Source organism: Halichoerus grypus, chromosome 1, assembly GCF_964656455.1.
Source record: "Halichoerus grypus chromosome 1, mHalGry1.hap1.1, whole genome shotgun sequence".
NCBI classification, from domain to species: Eukaryota; Metazoa; Chordata; class Mammalia; order Carnivora; family Phocidae; genus Halichoerus; species Halichoerus grypus.
In genome coordinates this window covers 199,094,757-199,118,880 of record NC_135712.1, presented here as the reverse complement: position 1 = coordinate 199,118,880, position 24,124 = coordinate 199,094,757, and the positions used below count along the sequence as shown (strand labels likewise).

The following is a 24,124-nucleotide window of genomic DNA, read 5'->3' as shown; positions in this document are numbered from 1 at the left end:
GAACTGTGAAATATCTACAACTGCCCTGCTCAATACAGTAGCATGTGGCTACTGAGCACCTGAAATGTAGCTTCTATAGATTTAGATGTGCTGTTAAGTATAAAATACACATCAAATTTTAAAGACCAAGTACCAAAAAAAAGAATGTAAAATATTTCATCACTGAATTTTTATACCACTTAGATGTTGAAATGGTATTATTTAAAGATATTAGGTTACATATATCATATTATTAGAATTAAGTTCACCTTTTTAAAAGATTTTGGCTGCTAAAAAGTTTTAAATTACATATGTGTCTTACATGATATTTATTTAATGGTGCTGGCCTAGAGGTAAACATAGGAGAAAGTCTTATTGACCTTGCAAAGATTTTTTTTAAATAGGGCATGAGAAGCATGAATTACAAGAGAAAAAAAATTATAAACTAGATTCTTCAAAATAAAAAACTTTTGTTTTTTTTTAAAGGTTTTTATTTATTTCTTTGAGAGAGAGAGCAAGAGTGGGGGATGCAGAGGCAGAGGGGAAGCAGACTCCCCACTGAGCAGGGAGCCCGACGTGGGGCTCGATCCCAGGACCCTGAGATCATGACCTGAGCTGAAGGCAGACGTTTAACCAACTGAGCCACCCAGGCGCCCCAAAACTTTTGCTTTTTAAAAATTACCATTAAGAAAGTGAAGGGACAAGGGAGGTGGGTGGGGGATAGGCTAGATGGGTAATGGGATTAAGGAGGGCACTTGTTATGATGAGCACCAGGTGTTATATGTAAGTGATGAATCACTAAGTTCTACTCCTGAAACCAATATTACACTGTTTGTTAACTAACTAGAATTTAAATAAAAGTTTGGAAAGAAAAAATAATTAAAAAAAGAAAAGAAAATGGGTCACCTGGGTGGCTCAGTTGGTTAAGCATCTGCCTTTGGCTCAGGTCATGATCCCAGAGTCCTGGGATCAAGCCCCAAGTCAGGCTCTCAGCCCAGTGGGGAGTGTGCTTCTCCCTCTGCCCCTCCCCCTGCTCGTGCTCTCTCTTGCTCTCTCTCTCTCTCAAATAAAAAAATAAAATCTTCAAAAAAAATAAAAAGAAAAAAAGAAAAGAAAATGAAGAGACAAGCCACAGTCACAGGCACAGACTGGGAGAAATATTTGCCAACCATTTGTCTGATAAATGATTTGTAGTCAGAATACAGAAAGAACTCTAACAACTCAATAATAGGAAACCAAATTACCTAATGGTAAATAGGGCAAAAGATTTGCAGAAACTTCAGAAAAACATGGATGGCAAGCAGTCACAGGAAAAAGATACTCAACATCATCAGACATTAGGCAAACGCCAATTAAAACCAAAATGAATTACCACTTCATATCCACTAGAATGGTTAAAATTAAAATGACTGTTGATACTAAATGTTGATGAGGATGCAGAACAACTGGAATTCTATTACATTGCTGGGGGAATGCAAAATGGTAGAGCCGGGTTTTTTTGTTTTTTTTTTTTAAAGGTTTTATTTATTTGACAGAGAGAGAGACAGCGAGAGAGGGAACACAGGCAGGGGGAGTGGGAGAGAGAGAAGCAGGCTTCCGGCCAAGCAGGGAGCCCGATGTGGGGCTCGACCCCAGGACCCTGGGATCATGACCTGAGCCGAAGGCAGACGCTTAACGACTGAGCCACCCAGGTGCCCCGGTAGAGCCGTTTTTAAAACATTTGGCAGTCTGTCAGACACACATATACGTATGACACAGCAATTCCATAAAAACACATGTCCACACAAAGACTTGTATAAGAATGTGCACTGCAGCTTTATTCATATTTGCCCCAAACTGGAAAGACCTCAAATGTCCGTCAACTGGTGAATGGAAAGACAAATTACAGTAGATCCATATAGTGAAATACTACTCAGCAATAAAAAGGAACTATCTGATGACACATACAACATGAAAAAAATCTTACAAACATTATGCTAAGAGAAAGAAGTCAGACAAAAGACTACATGTTATACGATTTCATTTATATGAAATTCTAGAAAAGGAATTTCTGTAGTGTTAAGTAAATCAGTAGTTTCCAAGAGTAAGGGGGTGGACTAAAAATATAAATGAGGGAACTTTCTGGGGTGATGGAAATGCCCTATACTATGATTCTAGGATTGTAGGGATGGCTATAAAACTCTAGAACTGTACACTTGGTGATTTTATTGTAGGTAAAATATACTGTAACAAAGCTGACCAAAACAAACAAACAGACCAACATAAAGCACAGTTTCTGATTCCTAAGAACTTACATTTCTAACAATTCCTATCAAATTCCCAGATGACACTGATGCTGCTGTTCCTGGGACCTCACTTGGAGACCCCTTGTCTAGAGACACTGCCAAAAGGGGTCTAGAATAAGCTGAGATCATCCTAATTCTTGCCCATTCTGTGTCGCCACTTAGCACTCCTGTCTTCAAGAGGACAGACACTCCAGAAACACTGCAGCTTCTCATACCTCCTGACATACCTCCTGAAGGCTTGGTGCTTTGAGAATGAACTAGAAGTCCTTTGGGAGTAAATTAAAGCACCTCAGGATCAGAAGCAAATTTGACCTGTCAACATATCCCATTTAACAGACCAGGACACCTGCCCTGGAACACAGCTCGCACCCACAGGCCTTTGCTCATATTGTTCTTTTGTCCTGCAAGACCTTTCCCTGACCTCAACTGCTGAAGCTGCACTTATTCTAAGCCCAGCCCAAATGGTATTTCCCTCACAGAACCATATGGAATACTTCCTTTCCTACATGTTCTCACTGACATTCACGTGTTCCTTCATTATAGTGCTTATATCTAGTCCTACCTGTGTATCTTAATAAATGTCTATAGAGAATCAACCCAATTTCTAATTGAAGGAATTATTAATGGCAGGGGTACCTAGAAAAGAAAGGCATTTAGAGATGCCACTCATAGTTTTTTTGTTAGTCCTTTTTCTCTGGGAGTTTCTCTCTCCTTCTGTGATAATAAGCCTGATTAGTCCTTGTAGTGCTGGTTGGGCCAACTCCACCCACTGGCCCCAGGGGTGGGCTCAGGACTTAAGTTTGACCAATCGGGAGTCTTTCCTCCTCCTAGCTCCAGCTCTGGGTTCATGATGGGAACATTGCCCAATCCAGACCAACCAGATATCTTCCCAGTGTTCTTACCAGAACCACAGGCAGAGATGTTTACACCTGAAGTCTTTACATATAATTAAAGATGCAAACATAGTAGACAAGGAAAATTATTACACAATACTCATCACAATGACCCAGGCCACTGTGTGGTGATCCTTACAGCACCCAAAATAACATGAGAGAAAGACACAAAAGAAACATTAAAGACAACTTACAAACCTGGCCAATCACTGAAGACTGAAGACTCTGGGTTATGCTGGATTACCTAAGAGGGCACCTTTGGGCCAAACATAGAAGGTAAAGGGCACAACCCTTAGACCTTCTCCAGGCTTTAGCACCAATGGATGAAGCTTACTCAAGGGTCAAAAGAGAATGATGTCCAAAAGAACAAATACCAGAAACCAGCAAAAGGTGAATGGAGGCAAGAGATGTGCATGTGTCCATGAGATGAACATCAATGGGCTTCAGAGGTCTCTGCAGGAAGTGTGCCCTAGTAGCTAGCAACATGAGCTCCTGAAGTGAGAGGACAAGGGATGCTCTAGTCCTTCAGGAGGTGATTCTCAGGAAAGGAGCTGCACAGGGACGTGCTCACCTGCGTGATTATGCGCTCTCCATCCTTATAGACCTTCTCTCCTATTACATCCACAATCTTCATTCGTTCCGACACCTGAAACAATGGACATACCCATAAACTACAAGGAAAAGACCTCAATTGAAAGTCACAAATAATATCTAAACGACATAGAAGTGTGTTAGAATAGTCCAATTTGAAAATTTAATAGATTACTTTGAAATATTAAATCTCCATAAACAGACTCTTATTCAAATACACTTTACCTCTAGTGATTTAAGGAGGGGCACAGATTCAATAAATGATTCAAACATCCTTCTCTTTTTTGCATTGTTTTTCACTATGATTCTTCTAAAAGTCACACGGTCCTACAAGAAAGAACATGAAAATTCTGGTAAATGCCTCTGTAAGAGAACACAAATGATTTAATTAACTGGATGACAGCAAAAATTAGAGGACTATGGAATGTACTGGGCCAACTGAGTGTTTAATGACATTTTAATCTGAGTCACCACTGGAAGAGAAAGATTGGTAACCTGTGTCAGACAGATGTCCCCCGTGTAATTGCTTGCTATCTATACTCCATGAGTGCCACCTAGGGGTCATAAACAGAATACAAAATACAAAACTCCCAATCAAACACTTGCGAGCTCACAGTCACTGTTCAATGTGAAAAGATGCACATTTGAGAAAAAGAGATAAAATAATCAGAGGGCTCTTGCCCTGAAGGACTTTATAGTCTCAATGGGGAGACAATACAAAATATACGGGAATAAAAAATCTACAGTTCAAGACAGCATATGAAATGTGCTAGGTGAACGATAAAGACAAGAAGAGTAAGTGCCACAAGAATTCTGAGGAGGGAGAGAGAGAGATCATAGTAAGCTGGAGTGATCAAGGATATTTTTGTTGCAAAAATACAAATTTTGGGGGCGCCTGGGTGGCTCACTCGGTTAAGCATCTGCCTTCGGCTTAGGTCATGCTCCCAGGGTCCTGGGATTGAGGCCCGCATCGGGATCCCTGCTCAGCGGGAGTCTGCTTCTCCCTCTCCCTCTGCCACTTCCCCTGCTTGTGCTCTGTCTCTCTGTCAAATAAATAAATAAAATCTTAAAAAAAAATTTTTTGGTGGGGTGCCTGGGTGGCTCAGTTGATTAAGTGTCCAACTCTTTTTTTTTTTTTTAAGATCTTATTTACATATTTGACAGAGCGAGACACAGCGAGAGAGGGAACACAAGCAGGGGGAGTAGGAGAGGGAGAAGCAGGCTTCCCGTGGAGCGTGATCTCAGCTCAGGTCTTGATCTCAGGGTCATGAGCTCAAGCCCCATGTTGCGCTCCACACTGGGTGTGGAGCCTACTTAAAAAACAAATACATAAATATATGTATGTATAATATATATAAGTAATATAAGTATTATATATATAAATATTTAAATATTTAAAATTTAATATAACTTAAAAATATATAAATTTGGGGGTACCTAAGGGAGGGGGAGGATTTAAATTAATGGAAAGAGAGGGGAGGAAGCTCAAGATGGAAGGCAGGAATGTGAAAAGTCCCTTGGCCCCAGCAAGTCATGGATTCAGATCAGGAGACAGCTAACCAGAGCTACAGTCAGGCCCCTCTCAGATATGTGTATATATGTGTGGGGAAGGACACACACAGCCAGGAGAATGTTAATTGCTTAGTTTTAGGTTTCTTGTAGCTAAGTTAATTGCACCTTTTGTCCACCTCAGGCTGTCAGGGATGGAAAGGTGTTTTTTTTCTTTTCCTTTGAAAGCACATAATGAAATCCTGAAGGCTGGCAGAATGAAACATAGCAAGATAAGGACATGTTTAGCTGTAAGTTTGCTATTGTGGTAGTGGAGTAGAGAAATCCCATAGAAGACAACTGAGTTGAGATGTCCAAATGGGTTTCACTGGCTCATATTCCATTAGCTACAGAATTCCCAGCCCCTATCCCATACCATGTTTTATCTGCCTTACTAGAGAAGTCACTTACTACACCCTATACTCCTAGTATGAGCTACAGCAGACTCCAACCCTCCCCCTGAACTGCCGTAGAAATCATCTGCTCTTAGCACAGAGCCAGATTCTGCTCCATTTCTTCTCCATCTGTCTGCTTGAAAAGAGCCATTCGATCTGTGATTGCTCTAATGGGCTGCATGATTTGCCACTACTTTTTTAAAGTCCAAGGTTAGAGATGTATCATTTAAAATGTTCCTGTTATACTTTGGAATATTATCCCATTATCTTTAGAATTCAATTTCTACATGTTTTCTGGGCCAATCTAGGCATGAATGCTATAGAAAGAGGACAATCCAAAGTGAGAAAATGGGAATTATAAAGTTCTCTTCCTTCTATTTGAGTACGCATTATCAAAAAATATTCTAAAAATCCCTCTATAATGTCACAAAGATTGCTACAATTGCAATAGCAAACTATTTCTAGCTGAAGAGAAAACAACTGGTATCTCCCAAAGTGATGGATTTATTAATGTTCCAACCCTTTCTATGCAGACTTCTACCCTTCCCAGAGCTCTCACGCTGAGCAAGGCCAGCCCCTATGGCTGTGGAGGGCATGCAAAAGCAGCGGGCCTTAACCCAGCTTTTAGGGAGCTTCCAATGGAGCTGTGAAGAGGAAACTCCCACTGTGAAATAGTGGCTCCTTCAGGCAGCAAGTGTTCGGAGTCAAGCATACAGCCTGAGGTTCAAAAGAGAAAAGGAACACTACGCTTTCCTGTGATTGCATTTCCTAAGAAAGTTTCTATTGACTTTCACTTTTGCAAGAGAGAACGGGAGCAGAGACTGAGTGTTAGCAGTCATGGTGGCGGCTGCCCCCAGTAAGAGAAGGAATGTAGGATCCAATTTGAGAACTCAAGTGACAACACCAAGTCTTCCCTGCTTTGGCCTCAGAAGGCATTTCCAAGGCCTTGGAAGGTACAAGAAGTCAGGCTGTGGAGGAGCCTCTTGGAGTCACTTTCTTGGAGGCAGTACTAAAGCACATGAACAAAGCAGGAGAAAAGCAGAGGCCAGAAGGGCATCTTGATAGGATGCTTAAGACAGCAGGGAAAGGAAGAAAAGATTGCAAAAGATCAGGCTAGGAAGCAGAAAGACAAGGCAGGGATCTCGGGAGAGGGAGCTTCAGGAAAAGAATGGTGATAAGCAGCACCACAACCATGGAGAGCAGGTGTCCCATTCTGTAAGCCGCTCCCTTTTTTCAGGCCCCAAGGGAGCTGCCTCTCTTATGTCTGTCTATTTCTTATACCCCAACCACGAGGCAGGTGGTTTTACAGTTCAATTTGTTAAAAAAAATTCTATTGTGACTTTGACTTAGAAATTCTTTAGGAATGTGCTATTTAATTTCCAAGTGTTTGGAGATTTTCCTGTTACCTCTCTGTTACGGATTTCTGGATTTATTCCATTACGGTTAGAGAATACACGGTCTGATTTCAATTCTTTTAAATTTGTTAAGCTTTATTTTATATGCCAGGATATGGTCTATCTTGGTGAATGTTCCATGGGCTTGAAAAGAATGGGGACTCTACTGTTGTTGTATGGAGTGTTCTATAAATTTCAATTAGATCTTTTTGGCTGATGGTGTGGTTAAGTTCTTCTATATCCTTCCTGATTTTCTGTCTAATTGTTCCACCAACTCTTGAGAGAGGAGTGTTAAAGTCTGCAACTATAACTGTGGATTTGTCTATTTCTTCTTTCAGTTCTATCAGTTTTTGCTTCACATATTTTGAAGCTCTGTTGTTTGCTGTATACATATTTAGGGCTGCTATGTGTGTTCTTGGTAGATTATATTATGCAATGTTCCTCTTTGTCCCTAGTAACTTTCTTTGCTATGAAGTCTATCTTATCTGATATTAATATAATTACTCTTGCTTTCTTCTGGTTAATGTTTGCATGGTATATATATAATTCTTTATTTTTACTTTCAACCTACCTATATCATTATGTTTGAGTGAGTTTGGTGCAGATAGAGTTGGGTCATCTAAAAAAATCCATGTGACTTGTCTCTGTCATTTAGTTGGTGTAATTAGATCATTATATTTACAGTAATTATTCATATATTAGGACCTACGTCTACCACTTTACTGTATGTTTTCTGCTATTCCTGCTTTTTGTTCCTCCATTTCATTTTCCTGTATTCCTATGGTTTACCTGAACACTTTTTAGAATTTTGATTTATAGAGCTTTTGAATACATCCCTTTGTACAGATTATTTTGATGGTTGTTCTAGGTTATATTGATATATGTAACTTATCACAATCTACTGATGTCAACATTTTAGTAGTTGGAATAAAGTGTAGAAACTTTACTTCCATTTGGGTCCCTTTACTCCCTCCTTTAGACTATAATTGTCTTAAATATTTCCTCTATATACACTGAGAACCACATCAGACAATAATTTTGCTTTATTTTTTTTTAAGATTTTATTTATTTATTTGAGAGAGAGAGACACAGTGAGAGGGAACACAAGCACGGGGAGTGGGAGAGGGAGAAGCAGGCTTCCCACTGAGCAGGGAGCCCGATGTGGGGCTTGATCCCAGGACCCTGAGATCATGACCTGAGCCGAAGGCAGACGCTTAACGACTGAGTCACCCAGGCACCCCAATAATTTTGCTTTAAGCATCTAACACAATTGAGAAAACTCAAGAGGATAGTCTTTTGTATCTCCCCATAGTTTACTTTTTCTGTTGTTCTTTCTTCATTCTTCATGTTTCAATTTTCCTTTTTTTAACACTTTCTGTTTGAAGAACTTTCTTTTGCCATTTTTTTTTAAGGTAGGCCTGCTGGTAAAAATGTCTCTTAGTTTTCTTTGATCTGAAAATATCTTCATCCCTGCAGGATATTCTAACTAGGTATAGAATTCTGAGCTGATAGTTTTTTTTCCAACATTGAAAAATGCTGTGCCACTTGTTCTGGACTCCATGGCCAGGAAAGCTGGTATCATTCAAACTGTCATTCCCTTATAGGTAATGCATTTTTTTTCTCTCCAGTAGCTTTAGAAATTTTTCATGTCTAGTTTTCTGAAGTTTGGTTATGTGTCTTGCCATAGATTTCTTTGTGTTTATACAATTTGGGGTTCACTCAGCTTTTTCAATCTGTAGGTTTATTATCTTTCACCAAATCTGGGAAGTTTTCAACTATTATTTCTTTGAAGAATCTTTTAGTTCTATACTCTTTCTCCTCTCCTTCTGGGATTCTATTGATACAAATATTCTATCTTTTGTTATTATCCCACACACTCTGTTCACTTCATTTCAGTCTGTTTTCTTTCTGTTGTCCAGAGTGGGTAATTTCTATCGTTCTACCTTCAAGTTCACAGATCTTTTTCCTCTCTCATATTCATTCTGCGATTGAGCCCATCCAGTGAGTTTTTATTTTGGTTATTATATTTTCCAGTTCTAAAATTTCCCATTTGGATCTTCTTTCTGTCTTCTATTTCTCCATTGAGACCTTCTATTTTTTTCTTCATTTTTTTTCAAGTGTGTCGATAATTGCTTGTTGATGGCTTATGTTACTGATTATATGATAACTGCTTTAAACCCTTGTCAGTTAATTGCAATATCTGTGTCATCTTGGTATTGGCATCTGTTGATTGTCTTTTCTCACTCAGGTTGAGAATTTCCTTGTTCTTTGTATAACAAGTGATTTTTTAAAAAAATATTTTAGTTATTTGAGAGAGAGAGAGAGAGTGAACAAGAGAGAGCATGAGCAGGGGCGGGGAGGGGCAGAGGGAGAGCGAGAAGTAGGCTCCCACTGAGCAGGGAGCCTGATACAGGGCTCAATCCCAGGACCCCGGGATCACGACCTGAGCCAAAGGCAGACACCTAACCGACTAAGCCACCCAGGCGCCCCAACAAGTGGTTTTCTATTGTCCCTCTGACATTTGGGCTATTATGTTGTGAATTATGTATCCAATTTAATCTTCTTCTTTTGCAGGCACTCTATTAGGCATAGTGTGCATGTACATGTTGGAGTGAATGTTCAGCTCCCCTGTGGACCCCACTGACACAACCCTGGCAGGGAAAGTGGAGTGCTAATCAATTAGTGACACTACATATCACCTCATTTTGCCTCTTTGCTGCTGGGTGAGGCTGTAAGTTCAGCTTGCTGCTAGCCCCAGTGACACTATGGGGAGGAAGAAACAGTTTTTCCTTTGGTATTTGGCTGGAATAGGGTGATATTATCTGTTCTGCTAGGCTGCCCTTTCCCTGGTCCTTTAGCTAAAGGTGTCAGGGTTTTCTTGGGGTTGTTTTTGTATGTACTTAGTTGGTGGATCTAGGTTGTAGGTTTTTCCTGAACGTCATCTGGGACTCACTCTCTAGTCCTTCTTTAAGTCCCAAGATCCCTAGCCATTCTACCTTCTCCTTTCCATCTTCCAGGGTCTTCCTAAGTTTGTTTGTTGTATGATATCTGGACTTTCTCAGTTTTAAGAGAGAAAACTAGTGAGGAATGGGGCTATTCCATCTTGACCTGGACCAGTAGTTGTCATTAATACATTTTTTTTAAGTTGGCTCCACGCCCAATGTGGGGCTCAAACTCACAACCTTGGTATCAAGAGTCACATGCTCTACTGACTGAGCCAGCCAGGTGCCCTGCATCAATACATTTTAAAACTGAGTTTATTTTCCTCCATTACTTATTGATCTATGATCTATCCTTGAGTTTTTATTTTCATTTTTTTTTTAAGAGACAGAGAGATAGATGGAAAGTGAGTGAGCATGCGAGCGGGGGGGGGGGGGGCGGGCAGAGGGAGAGGGAGAGAGAGAATCTTAAGCAAGGCGTGGAGCCTGATCTCATAACACTGAGATCATGACCTGAGCTGAAATCAAGAGTCGGATACTCAACCAACTGAGCCACCCAGGCGCCCCTATCCTTGAGTTTTTCAATCACTAGGGTTCCCCCAAGTGTGTGATCTATTCTTAAGGCATCTCTCCCATTTCTCAAGACATTCTTAGTTCTACATCAATATATCATAGGAAAGTGCTCTATTATGTCTTTAAACTGTGATTTCATTTGAGGAACTATATTGATAATGCTATGGTATACATTTAATTCTGCTTATAAAGCAGGGCGCCTGGGTGGCTCAGTTGGTTAAGCAACTGCCTTCGGCTCAGGTCATGATCCTGGAGTCCTGGGATCGAGTCCCACATCAGGCTCCCTGCTGAGCAGGGAGTCTGCTTCTCTGTCTGACCCTCTTCCCTCTCGTGCTCTCTCTCTCATTCTCTCTCTCTCAAATAAATAAATAAATAATGTAAAAAAAAAAAAAAGAAAATTCTTTAAAAAAAAATTCTGCTTATAAAGCAAACGGAAACAAATTATCACAGATGTCAGTATCTTACAAGTGAAATTTGGAATTTGTACAAGAGGATAATTACTTTGTTTAAGAAGGAAGACAGTTATAGATTTTGAAGGCCTGATGCTGAAGGAAGCAAGGTGGACCATGGGTACTGGAGGAAAGGGATCACAGTAGTGCTGTGCCACAGACACCCTAGGAAAGTTCTTTCCCAGGATATGGCCATCAGCCTTTCTAGTCATCTAAACCTACTGGATATTGGCATGGGCCAATGCACAAGTGGATGGCTGTCCATAAAAAAACTTAGTTCTGGGACAGCTAGAGATGGAAAACACTGTTGGCAGAGCTTTCCATGCTAATTATTTTTCTAGGCTGCCTCTTTTACAGAGAACTATCCCCTTTGTCTCTACCTGTCTGATAAAAACATAAACAGAAAGCATAATAAGAACTGACATGACTATAAGGTCATAAGACTCAGTCTTTCCCCTGCAATTTGGAGTAAGTGGTTTGTTGACAAATCATTTTAGAGAAATGGAAAAACACATTGGTACAAGATGTTTCATAATGTCTTTCAGAGAACTAGCTATAAAATATAGCATGAACCAAGAGCCCAAGGACAGAAAACCCTGAAGTAAGGGGAATTAACACTATGCCACACAAGGGGACTCATTTCTCTAACTCACCAGTCCCCAAAGGGAGCCTTCTGAAGTGGCGACAATGGTAGCAGCTCTCGGGGTGTTGTACATCAGAGCGAGTTCTCCAAAACTGCCATGGTTGTCATACTGACCAACAGAGCGAGTTTGATTATCTTTTGTTACTAAAATATCATAAGTTCCCCTGGAAGTATAACAAGAAATAATTTCATTTATTACTTCTAATAAAAAATTTTAGACCTGGCAGGTGGTACAGAAATACAAGGTACATATGATATAGAACAGGCAATTTCCAAAAGATTTTTGCTAGTATACAGAAATACAATAGATTTTTGCATTTTGACTTTGTATTCTGTGTCCTTGCTAAACTCACTTATCAGTTCTAGTAGCTTTTTTGTAGCTTGGGATTTTCTAGGGAGGATCATGTCATCAGCAAACAAAGACAGTCTCACTTTTTCTTTTTCTAATCTATATGCCCTCCCTTCCTTCCTCCCTCTTTTCCTTCTCCTTCTTTTTTCATTGCCTTATTGCATTGGCTGGACCTACAGTATAATACTGAATAGAAGTAATGAGAGCAGATACCCCTGTCTTGTTCTTGATCTTAAGGGGAAAAGAGTCAATCTTTCACCATTAATTATGATGTTGGCCACAGGTTTTTAAAAAAAATCCTTTAATCTGATTGGTGAAAAACCACATCTATTCCTAGTTTGCTCAGAGTTTTTGCATTGAAAAGGTGTTGAATTTTGTCAAATGCTTTTCCTGAAGGGATTGAAATGACTATATGGGTCTTCTTTTGTAGTTTGTTGAAAACTAGGATATAGAACTGATTAAAATAAAGAAACCAAAAGGTACAATATTCTACCTATTAACTGGTAATTAATGCTCAAGAATAATATTCAGAACTGACAAACATTTAGAGAAACAGGCACTCTCAATACATCACTGAGGCAAACTTAAATATATCAATGTTTCTGCAAGATAATTAACAACATATAACAAATTCCTTAAAGAGACCCTTTTACCAGTGACACAATTTCTAGGCATTCTATAGGAGATAATCTGGTGAAGGTGGCTCCTTTCAGGTCTGAGAGGGGGTCAGAAGGAGCCACCGAGATGATATTAACGGCTCAAGAGCTTATGACACACTAAGGCCAGCAGGTCAAACCCACATATTTTATGTCTCCCAACATGTCTTACACTTGGAACAGAGCCAGAAGGGGCCAGGGACATGGAAGTTGAGGCAGTGTATTCATGTGTAAAATTAGGCTGGGACCGAAAGATCCAGATGACAATAGAGCACAATGGTTTATGAAATCAACTCACTTGAACACTGGCAAATAACATGTTTATGAAGCACATCTTGCACATCTTGCCTAACTGTAAAGGAGACTTTTTTGTATTGATAATGGCAACTGGGTTGTACTGAGGACTCAGGTCAGCAGCACTAGATAGAGGGGGCAGGCTACGGACAGAGAGGGACAAGCTTTTTTTTCCCTTTCTTGATTTTTTTTTTTTTATGTCTTTTTATTAAGAGAAGTTCTTGGGGTGCCTGGGTGGCTCAGTCAGTTAAGTGCCCAACTCTTTTTCCCCCTTTTAAAAAATTTTTATTTTTATTTAAATTCAATTAATTAACATATAATGTATTATTAGTTTCAGAGGTAGAGGTCAGTGATTCATCAGTCTTATTTAATACCCAGTGCTCATTACCTCACATGCCCTCCTTAATATCCATCACCCAGTTACCCCATCTCTTCACCCAGCAACCATGTTTGTTTCCTATGATTAAGAGTCTCTTATGGTTTGTCTCCCTCTCTGATTTTGTCTTGTTTTATTTTTTCCTCTCTTTCCCCATGATCCTCTATTTTGTTTCTTAAATTCCACATACGAGTGAGGAGAGGGACAAGCTTTAAGAAGCTTGTACACCTGGTCCTAAGTCCTCTCTCGGCTGAACAAAGCATAGGGTAAAGTACATGCCCTGCATCGTGAATCTCATTAAGTGTAGCCACACCTCCGCAAAGCTCCATCTCCTACCGTTCTATGACATAAAAGTTGTCTCCATCATCTCCTTGGTCAATGACATGCTCATCAACTTTGACTGTCCTTTCAAACATGGCATCAAGGACTTGAGAAAGTTGTTCCTGCAGAATATACACACAAATAGAGAAGATGGCTTTTACATTTGCTGGGGGAAAAAATGATTATGCTTATCTCACTTTGTGACTACACAGTGGAAGTATATATATTAGACTGTTCTCCATATTCAAGCAAAACCCTTAAGCTATCTGAAACAAATGTTTTCCTCTGACCATTCAGCTTTGTACCTCCATGGACACAGCACAGTTGCCAAGTTTTCTGAGGCAGTACCGCTTAAGAAAAAAAAAATCCCATAGTTTATGCAAAAAGAGGTATCTAAATCATGGTGCCCATTCTCCCAGTCACACCCACACGACTGTCAGGGGCCTTGTCATCTGTAAAGCCATGAGATGCCAGCTTCCTACAGGTGTTGATCTTAACAGGATCATCAAATCTAAATGGCTGGGATGGACTTAGACGTTACCTCACAGAGCAGCACAGCAACTGCTCTGACTAGCCACGCACATCACTTAACCTCTCTGAGCCTCAGTTAATTCATATTTTAAAAAGGGTTTAATAGTTTCTATGTCATTGATTTTCATGGCTAAAAAAAAAAAATCTAAGGAAAGTATCACACAACAGGTACTCAAAAATTGACATCTATTATTGGACAGCTACTATTGCTTCAAACATTTATATACAACACATACAATTACTTACTTATCATCACCTGCTATAACCAGAAGGTATCTAACTGTACTGGTAAGTATAGTGAAAACAAAACAATGCTATTAAATTCTAACAAAACAGTGGTCTCAGTCTAGGGCCAGCATCCCTCTGTCAGGGAGGGAGATCAGTGACTGTCAGGGGGTACTAACAAATACCAGCTTCAGCTCAAAGAAAGACTTTCTCCTTGGAGGAATGTGGACTGAAGATGTGGCAAGGAAAAATTTTATTGTTGCATAATTCCATGTGACTTAGTGTCTGTCAGTGTGACTCTGCTACCTAAAATAACTGAGTATCACTAAAAGCATCTCTTTAATTCCACAGTTCCATGTGTGTTGAATACTGTACAAGCTGACAAATATGAAAAAGGAAGTGCTAATTCATGTGCATTCCACATTCACATGGAATGTGAGCCCAGTGTTGCCAGAAATCTCACGTTTAAATACAGGTAACAATTCAAATTTTCATGTACAATACAGACCAAACCACACACTAGCTGTAACTGGCCTGTGGGCTGTCCACTGGCAGCCTCTCGTCCTGAGTAACTCTTCTTCTGGTCTGGACCCTTCAAAAACATCAGTGTCATGAGATACAGAATAAGGTGTAAGGGGAGGATTCCAGGCTGGAGATGACTAAAATGACTCCATGACAACCAAGGGCAACATGTAATTCAGGAATGAAAAACAAAACAAAAAAGCTGTAGAGAACTTTACTGGGAAAATCTGAATATGGAGTGGGTGTTAGATAACATTATTGCATCACTGTTAATAATGGTTTTGTGCTAATGTAGAATATCCTCATTCTTACAAAATACATCTTAAGGTATTTAGTGGCTAAGAATCAAGATGTCTTAAACATATTCATAAATGGCTCGGGACAAAAGAAAAAAGCAGTTCATATATACTTATGTGTGTGTACATACACACAGAAAAGAAAGTAAATGTGACAAAATGTTAACTGGTCAGTCTAGGTAAGGGTACATGAGTGTTCATGGCACTATTCTTTTGACTATTTTGTAAATTTGAAAACTTAAAACCAGAAATTTGGGAAATAAATTTTTATTTTATTCATGTATTTTTATTTCTATTTTTTTAAGTAAGCTTTACACCCAACGTAGGTGTAAATAAATTTTTAAAAACTGAAACAAATACACTCACCAGAATGGTTAAAATTTTAGAAGACAGACAATATCAAATGTTGGTAAGGATATGGAACAACTGGGAATCTCATATATTGTTGAAGGAATGCAAAATGGCACAACCACTTCGAAAAAGATCTGGTAGATTTTTATAAAATCAAATATATACCTACCCTATGACTCAGCAATTTAGCCCTCAGGTATTTTACTGAAGAGAAATGGAAAAAAAAAGTTCACAGAAAGACTTGTACAAAATGCCACAGCATTATTCGTAAGAGCTAAAAACAAGAAATAGACCAGGTATCCATCAACAGGAAAAAAAACGGATAAGCGAACTAGTATTTTCATATAATGGCACACTACTCAGCAACAAAAAGGAATGAACTAACATCACCAGCAATAAGGCATCCTGACATCACAGGCCCCTTGATATGATGCTCTGAGAAAGACAATATAATTTCTGTAGCAGTCAGGCCAAGAATGTATGTATATCCATATTCCAGTCATGAAGAAACATCAGACAAATCCAAACTGAGGTACATTCTATAAAATAACAAAACAGTACTCTTCAAGGTGTCAAGATTATGAAAGACCAGAAAGGACTGAAAACCACGACAGACTGAAGAGAAAGAACAACTAAATGCAATGTGGGATTCTGGGTTGGATCCTTAACCAGAAAAAAGGAAATAGAAGTGAGAAAACGGGTGAAATCCCAATAAGGTTTGTAGTTTAACTAATAGTAGTATAACAATGTTAATTGCCTGGTTTTGCTCATTGTCCTATGGTTATGTTAAGATGTTAATACTAGGGGAAGCTGGATGAAGGGTATATGGGAACTCTGTACTGTTTTTGCAGCTTTCCTGTCAGTCTAAAACGAATTCAAAATAAAAAGTGAAAAAGGAAAAGGAATGATAACATGCAACAGGGATGAACCTCAAAAACTGTGCTGAGTGAAAGAAAGTCTCACAAAAAAGAGTGCATACTGTGTGATTCCATTTATATGAAACCCTAGGAGAGGCAAAATTAATTTATTGTAGAATAAATCAAAATAGTAGTTGCTTCTAAGAGGAGGCGAGAATTGATCACAAGGGGGCACGAGGGAATTTTCTGGGGTGGTAGCAATGTTCCATAACTTGTTAGGGAGTTTGCGTTACCCAAGTGTATACATTTCTCAAACCTCAGTGAACGCACTTAAAATTTAGACATTTCATTGTATACAAACTTTATATCAAAAGACTATAAACAGGATAAACAGTTCCAGGATATGCGTGCCAAAGTATTTAAAGGAAGGTATAATGGTATCTGCAGCTTACTCTGAAATGAACCCAATTTTTTGGGTAAGATGGGTTAATGCAGGGGCCAACAAACAGCTGCCTGTTTTTGTAAATAATGTTTTACTGGAACACAGCCACACCCTTTCATTTATGTATCGTCTGTGGCTGCTTTCCTGCTAAATAACAGAGTTGAGTAGTTGTGACAGACATATTTACTACCTTGTTCTTTAAGAAAAAATTTACCGACCCCTTTGCTGAAAGATGGGTAGATGGCATATAACATAGCAAGCACAGTAAAATGTTAATCGTAGAATCAAGGCAGTGGATAAATGTGTGTTCCATAGAAGTCTTTCAACTTTGTTGTATTTGAGTATTTTCACGACAAAATGTTAGAAAAAAAATCATTACATCTGACATTTTAGTTATAAATAAAATGGTAAAATGGTTTTCTTCAATACTAAGAAAACTATGAATATTAGATTGACATAGCAACTGCCCTTAGAACATCTGATGATATAAAATTTACAAGGAGTTTTGTTCAGTAGGTAAAAGCAAGTCTTCTTTCCATTGATACAGATGGATCTTCCAGGGAAAACAGGAGACACAGACCAGTATTCCTCACAACCAACCTTTCCTTGAGGTCATGGTCCTTGTTTTAGTCAGCCTGAGACTAATAAAACTGACTAAAGTTCTGGCTATTCTTATAACCACACAGCTACCAAACAGACTGGTTTATTGATACCAGGGATGGTTGTGAGGATGTCATTAAAAGACTCATTTGCAGGAGCTGGGTAGTAGGGGAATTCTAATCCCATCCTTCTTGTCTCCGCACATTCTAGGATTCTCCGCCCAGTACCTCAGCCACTTATGCAGCTTCAGCGTGTGGCTCTCAAAGAAGAGAAGTAATGCAATTTGAAGATTCTCTGTCCTCATGAGGTAGCCCCTGCTCTCTATCTCCACCAAGGGAGGGAGGACAGGTCCAAGCATAGATCCTATACGAGAGCCCTGCTGACACACACCACTCCCCATGTCTGAGATCTTTGCTGAGAAGTAATCACAAGAGATGCCCCACATCTAAGGCCTGAGAAGTCACACACCTCCAGTGGGTTAACTGCTACCAGAGAAGAGAACTCCATAACTTGCATCTTTGGAGAAATTACTCTGCAGCATAAATTCAGACCCTCCAAACTAAGCCACGGTCATGCAAACCTGAACATTTCCTTTTAACATGACCGAATTGCATGGTCCTCAAATGGTATTTTCTTGGAGGAAGTACCAAAGCAATTCAGAGAAATACTAGAAGTCATCTGAAAAGCTCATTATGAGTTATGATGGGCAACACAATGCAAACATTTGTAAGTAAGATGAATCTAAAGTTTTATGCCTTATATGGCTTAGGCTAAGACGACAAAAACTGTTTAAATGACAAATAGGAGAAAAGCTGAAAGACAAAAATATTTTTAAAACCAATGTTACCTGATCAAGATTTTTGAAAAGGAGAATATCTTTGCAAGCTTCCTGAAGTCTGCATCTCTGTTGATCAGTTTTAGGATGAATCACCTGCCAATCCAAATGAAAGCAGGGAAATATTTTTATTCCATTTTAAAATTTGACTTTACTTACAGATTGGTAACTTTCTTTCTCCTAAAAAATGGGGACAATTAAGAGCATGTTTACTCTGACTTTCGTTCTATACAAATACCAAGCAGTGCCCTGACCATGGAGGGGCACTGTGATGGGGACAGAGCACTCACCCTGGGGCCACTAACTGACTGTGTGACTGGCAGCAAGGCAGCTACCCCCGGGAGCCTCAGCATCCTCATTCGTAAAGAGAGGGCTATCGATTTGTTCATTCAACAGATACTAAGCATCTACTATGTGCCAGGCACTGTTCTACCTCTGGGGACACGGGAAACGCACAGGTCAAAACACCTGCTCTCATCCAGTAAATCTGTAAAATATGTTAGAGAGTGACAAGGCTAAGGAGAAAATTAAGGTAGGGAAGGGTAATAAAAAAGTGTGTGTGTGGAGTGGGCGGATGAGGCCTCATTGAGAAGGTGACATTTGTGTAAAGATCTCAAGGAAATGAGGATGACCTGAGGGAGTGAGTCATGTGGACATCTCTATGGGAAGAGCACCTCAAGCGGAGGGAACAGTAAGTGAAAAGAAGGCCTTGTGGTAGGTGAAGAGCATGTCTGAGAAAGAACCAGGAGATGGGTGTGACTCATGCAGAGCAAGGGTGAAAGATCAGGATGAGACCAAATTGGGGGGTTAGGTGAGGGTGATGCCCAAATCACAGACGGCATTGTAGGCTACAGAACTACAACTTTTCCCTAGCCATATGGGGGCAATTTGAAGGCTCTGACTGAGGAATTAAAAAGAATTAAAAAGATAAAAAATGTTTTTAAAGGCTCACACTGGCTACTGAGTGAAGAACAGCCTTGAGAGAGGCAAGAGTAGAAGCCAAGAAAACTACTGTGATTATTCCAGTGCCAGATGGTCGTGGTCAGGACTGGGGTGGTAGCCATGGAGGTGCTGACAAGTAGTAGAGTGCTGGATATGTTTTGAAGACCGAGCCCATCGGATTTGCTGGAAAACTGAATGTAGGTGTGAAAAAAATAAGAGGAGCTGAGGGGTGACCCTCAAGTTTTGGACCCGAGCCCTTGGAAGGATGGAGCTGCCATGAACTGAGCTGGGGAAGACTGTGGGTGGAGAAGAATGTTTAAAGGGAAATAATGTGAGTTGCCTATTGAAATCTAAATGGAGACGGCAAGTAAACAACAGCTGTACATGCTGGAGTCCAAACATCAGTTTAGTAGTAGTGGTGGTGGAATCTACTAAATTAGAGTTGTCAGAAGGATTAAGTAAGTTAATACATGCAGTATTTAAAACAGTACCTGGTATTTAGTAGGTGCTCAAAAACTGTTATTATTACTGATATTAAGTGTTTATTGAACTAAAAAAATAATTAGTGCTTAGTATTGCTGTTATAATTCAGAGACCTAAGTACTAAAAAAAAAGTACATTTCTTAATCTGATGAGAAATAACAGATGTCAAAAGTATTAAGTAAAATTTAAATTTGTGATACTAAAAAGTTAGTAAAAAACTGCTTTAATTTTTTTGGTGGGGTAAGGGGTAGAGGGAGGAGGAGAGAAAAAATCCCAAGGAGACTCCACACTGAGCACGGAGCCCGATGCAAGGTTCCATCTCATGACTCTGAGATCATGGCCTGAGCTGAAATCAAGAGTCAGATGCTTAACTGACTGAGCCACCCAGGTGCCCCTCCCAAAAAACTGCTTAATTGCTTTTAACTTTTAAAAGTCATCAGGAATTTTATAATATCCAGAATAAATTTTTTAAATTTACATATCTATTATATTCACACAATGGTAGCATTTTATTATTAGAATACTTCAGAAATCTTTCATGGGCTGCTCATTTTAAGGCATACTTGAAAGATCATTAAAGCTTCTTTTACAACATCAATCTTTTAAAAATGGTGGTTCAGATATGCTTTTATAAAAATAATTTGGTAACCGTACAAAAGTTTAAAAAATCTGAGCTTTTAAGAAAAGACCAAAAGTGAACCGTAGTCCTGCCACAACCACTGTTAACATCTGGGATATATCCTTCCAGAAATAATTCTTTGTACTAATAAATACTAGACGGATGGATAAAGATATGTGTGTGTGTGTCTGTGTGTGTGTATTTTAAAGTTTATTTACTTTTTAAAGTAATCTCTACACCCAACAGGGGGCTCGAACTCACGACCCCAAGGTTAAGTGTTACTTGCTCTTCCAACTAAGTCAGCCAGACGCCCCAGATAAATATTTTTTTAAATTATTTTTTATTTTAGAAAATGGCTGCAGATTCTCTTGATTTGAATGTACCATAACTTAGCCCCTGGTAATCCCCTATTTTGGGGGCATTGTTCGCATTTTTTACTATGACAACACTGCAATGATCTCTGTTTATACATCCTCAGGCAGGATCCAGCTGCTTGTTAGGGATGAATTCTCCGTCAGGTAACTGCTGAGTCAGTTGGCTTGACTATGTTTAAGGCTTTGACAGCTACAGCTAGGCACCCCATCTTACCATAACCTCAACCAGTCCTGCTTTCATTCTTCTTAATATTTATCTGGTAGATAAAAGAAAACAGCACCTTGTTGAGATTTTAATTTGTATTTATTTTAATTACCAGCATGATGTAGAGGAGGGGAGTGAGTGGGGAATAAAGCAATTCTACCTAAGGCCTTCGCAGCCGTTCTTACCCTTGGATCAGTATCTTCCTCTTCCTCATCAGGGTTATAGGTCTCAGCACAGACTAAATTTGGAGAGAAAAACATAAAGAGAAAAGTGAATAAAACAGATGTGTACTTTTACTGAAAAATAGGAAGTGAACACAGTTTCCTGTTATTCACTGTTTTCTAAAGCTATAATGATTTTTAAAGCTCTTTCATCAATTAATAAATAGATTAAGTACCTATTCATGCCAGGAATGCTATTAGGTGCTAAAATGCCAGCTTTCTAGGGATTGGTAGTCCCAAAAAGGAGAGAGTTGGTAAAATATATCATAGAGTAAATCCCACGGTAGTGGCAAGGACAAGCAAGGAGGTGCTGTCTCTGCTGAATATATATATTTTTTAATTTATTTGACAGAGAGAGACACAGCAAGAGAGGGAACACAAGCAGGGGGAGTGGGAGAGGGAGAAGCAGGCTTCTTGCTGAGATGCGGGGCTCGATCCCAGGACCCCGGGATCATGACCTGAGCTGAAGGCAGATGCTTAACGACTGAGCCACCCAGGCGCCCCTCTGCTGAATATTTTTTAAACAGGGGTGGAAAATCAGAGAGTACAACATATGCAATATAAACACATGGACATGGATATGGAATAATTATGAAAAGAATCAATTAAAATTGCTCAACATCATTCTGTATATGTATGACTTAAAAATAAGAACGAATGTTAAACAAAATGAATACTATATGTCAGTCTTTGTTCTGGGTACAATATTATATAAATCTAAAATCAACTTGATTTTCTTGGTAAGTAGCCTGTGTTTGTTGTGCTGGCTGCCTGCAGGACTTGTCTCTGTTGCAATTCAAAGATTCAGAAAATATTCACTGAATATTTGTTTATAATAGCAAAATATCAGAAATGATAGAACTACCCAAAAAATATGACATAACTAACTATTTGAATAATATGCTATAAGAAAGAATGAGGAAGATCTCCACGGGCTAAAAGTGAGTTCTAGGGAAAAAGAGCAAGGTGAAGAATATATGTAGTATGCTATCCCTTCCGTAAGAAAGGACTTCTATGAGAAAGAAGGAGAGCTAAGAAGAGGGGAAAATAAATATAAAAATATGAATATATACACAAAAGTTTTTTGTTTTTTTTTTACCTATTTGTTTTTCCAAAGGGAAATGAGAAGGATAAACCAGGAAGTCAGCAGGCAAGGAATGCAAATGGTTTCTGACCCCACATTCAATGCATTTGTGTGATGGCTAACAACTAGGGGACAAACATACATACTGCTCTCAATTTAACTCCTGGTTTCTTAGACACATTTACTCACTGAAGCCTTGGTCTAGCTGCATGCCAGCTTCCCTTTCCATTGACTCTCTGAACTCATGGAATACCTGAGAAATGGTATGTCACGTAGACATGAGTCCCTTCCTGCCTAGCCTACAGTACTCTAGTGTGGGCCACACCTCCTGTACTGTAATGCCATCAATACTCTGCCTGTCCAACAGGGATCCAGTATCCTTACACAGAGAAAAATTAGGGAGAAGGGAGTTAAGAGGACAAATACCATTCTACTCCCTAAAACAGCATCAGGTGATGTTCTGCAGGAAGGTCCGCCTAGTCCCTGGCTGGTACAGGCTTTGGGTAGCTGAGCCAGGGAAGTGACAAGAGGATGTAGATAATGACTCACTAACTTTCTCCAAGTCATTCCTGATTCCACAAGAGGAGGTCAGCTACATTTATCTCAGATCTGTCCTAAAGATTAAAACACACACCTTCCTCCCTGCTCAGCGGGGAGCCTGCTTCTCCCTCTCCCTCTGCTGCTCCCCCTGCATGTTCTCTCTCTCTCTCTCTCTCTCTCTCTCTCTCTCTGAGGAATGAGGAAGGAATGAGGAAGCTGCAGTGAGGGCAGACACTGTTAAACTGCAAGCTTCTTGGTTCTCTGAGCTCTTCATTAACGTTGTCATTAGCAGCCCAGGTTTCTTCCTGTTTTTCTTTCTTTTTTATTAATGTATAATGTATTATCTGTTTCAGGGGTACAGGTCTGTGATTCATCAGTCTTACACAATTCACAGCACTCACCATAGTACTTACCCTCCCAATGTGCATCACACAGCCACCCCATCCCTCCCACCCCCTCCACTCCAGCAACCCTCAGTTTGTTTCCTGAGATTAAGAGTTTCTTATGGTTTGTCTCCCTCTCTGGTTTCATCTTGTTTCATTTTTCCCTCCCTTCCCCTATGATCCTCTGTCTTGTTTCTCAAATTCCACATATCAGTGAGGTCATATGATACTTGTCTTTCTCTGACTTATTTTGCAGCCCAGGTTTCTAAACCAGAAATTTGTGACTCATCATGACTTTCTTCATTCACCTCTCATCCAATGAATACATCAAATTCTACTTCAGAAATGTCTTCTTAGAAAAATGCATTTTAAAACCCTCACTTTGGAGACAGATGGGTACATGAGTATTATTATACTAACTTTCTCTACTTCTGCATATGTATGAAAATTTTCATTTAAAAAGTTTAAAATAATAAGCCTGCAGGGTTGAGACTGACAGGATTTTACTGATAATGACACAGTCTTGGCTAGCCTATTTCCAGGCTTGCTTTTCCTTTGATTTTGAAGGAAAGTACTTTAGTGACTTGGCTTGTTTTATATTTTTATTTTTTAAAAAAGACTCAAAGGTCTTTCTTTAAAAAAGATTTTACTTATTTTGAGAGAGAAAGAGCGTGCACATGTGCGCCTGAGCAAGTGGGGGTGTGTGTGTGGGGGTGGGGAGAATCTGAAGCAGACTCCACACTGAGCACTGAACCCAACTTGGGCTCGATCTCACGACCCTGAGATCATGACCTGAGCCAAAATCAAGAGTCATGTGCTTAACCGACTGAGCCACCCAGGCGTCCCTCATTTTTTATTTTTAGACATTAACATAACTGAGGCAGGAGATGTTACAGTCTTTAAGTCTTAAGGTATAGCACTGTGATTTA

The 24,124-nt window shown here is 39.5% G+C and overlaps 1 protein-coding gene across 1 annotated transcript in view; it reads right to left on the bottom strand.

Moving 5' to 3' along the window:
* The window catches only part of PRKAR2A (protein kinase cAMP-dependent type II regulatory subunit alpha), a 117,505-nt gene that overhangs the window by 17,221 nt on the left and 76,160 nt on the right, over positions 1-24,124 (bottom strand). Inside the window, exons 3-8 of the mRNA XM_036079739.2 lie at positions 21,153-21,205; positions 18,357-18,440; positions 13,701-13,807; positions 11,700-11,853; positions 3,974-4,075; positions 3,729-3,803 (exon numbers count right to left, since the gene is read on the bottom strand). Coding sequence (XP_035935632.1) covers positions 3,729-3,803; positions 3,974-4,075; positions 11,700-11,853; positions 13,701-13,807; positions 18,357-18,440; positions 21,153-21,205 — 575 coding nt within the window. The remainder of the gene's footprint in view (positions 1-3,728; positions 3,804-3,973; positions 4,076-11,699; positions 11,854-13,700; positions 13,808-18,356; positions 18,441-21,152; positions 21,206-24,124) is intronic.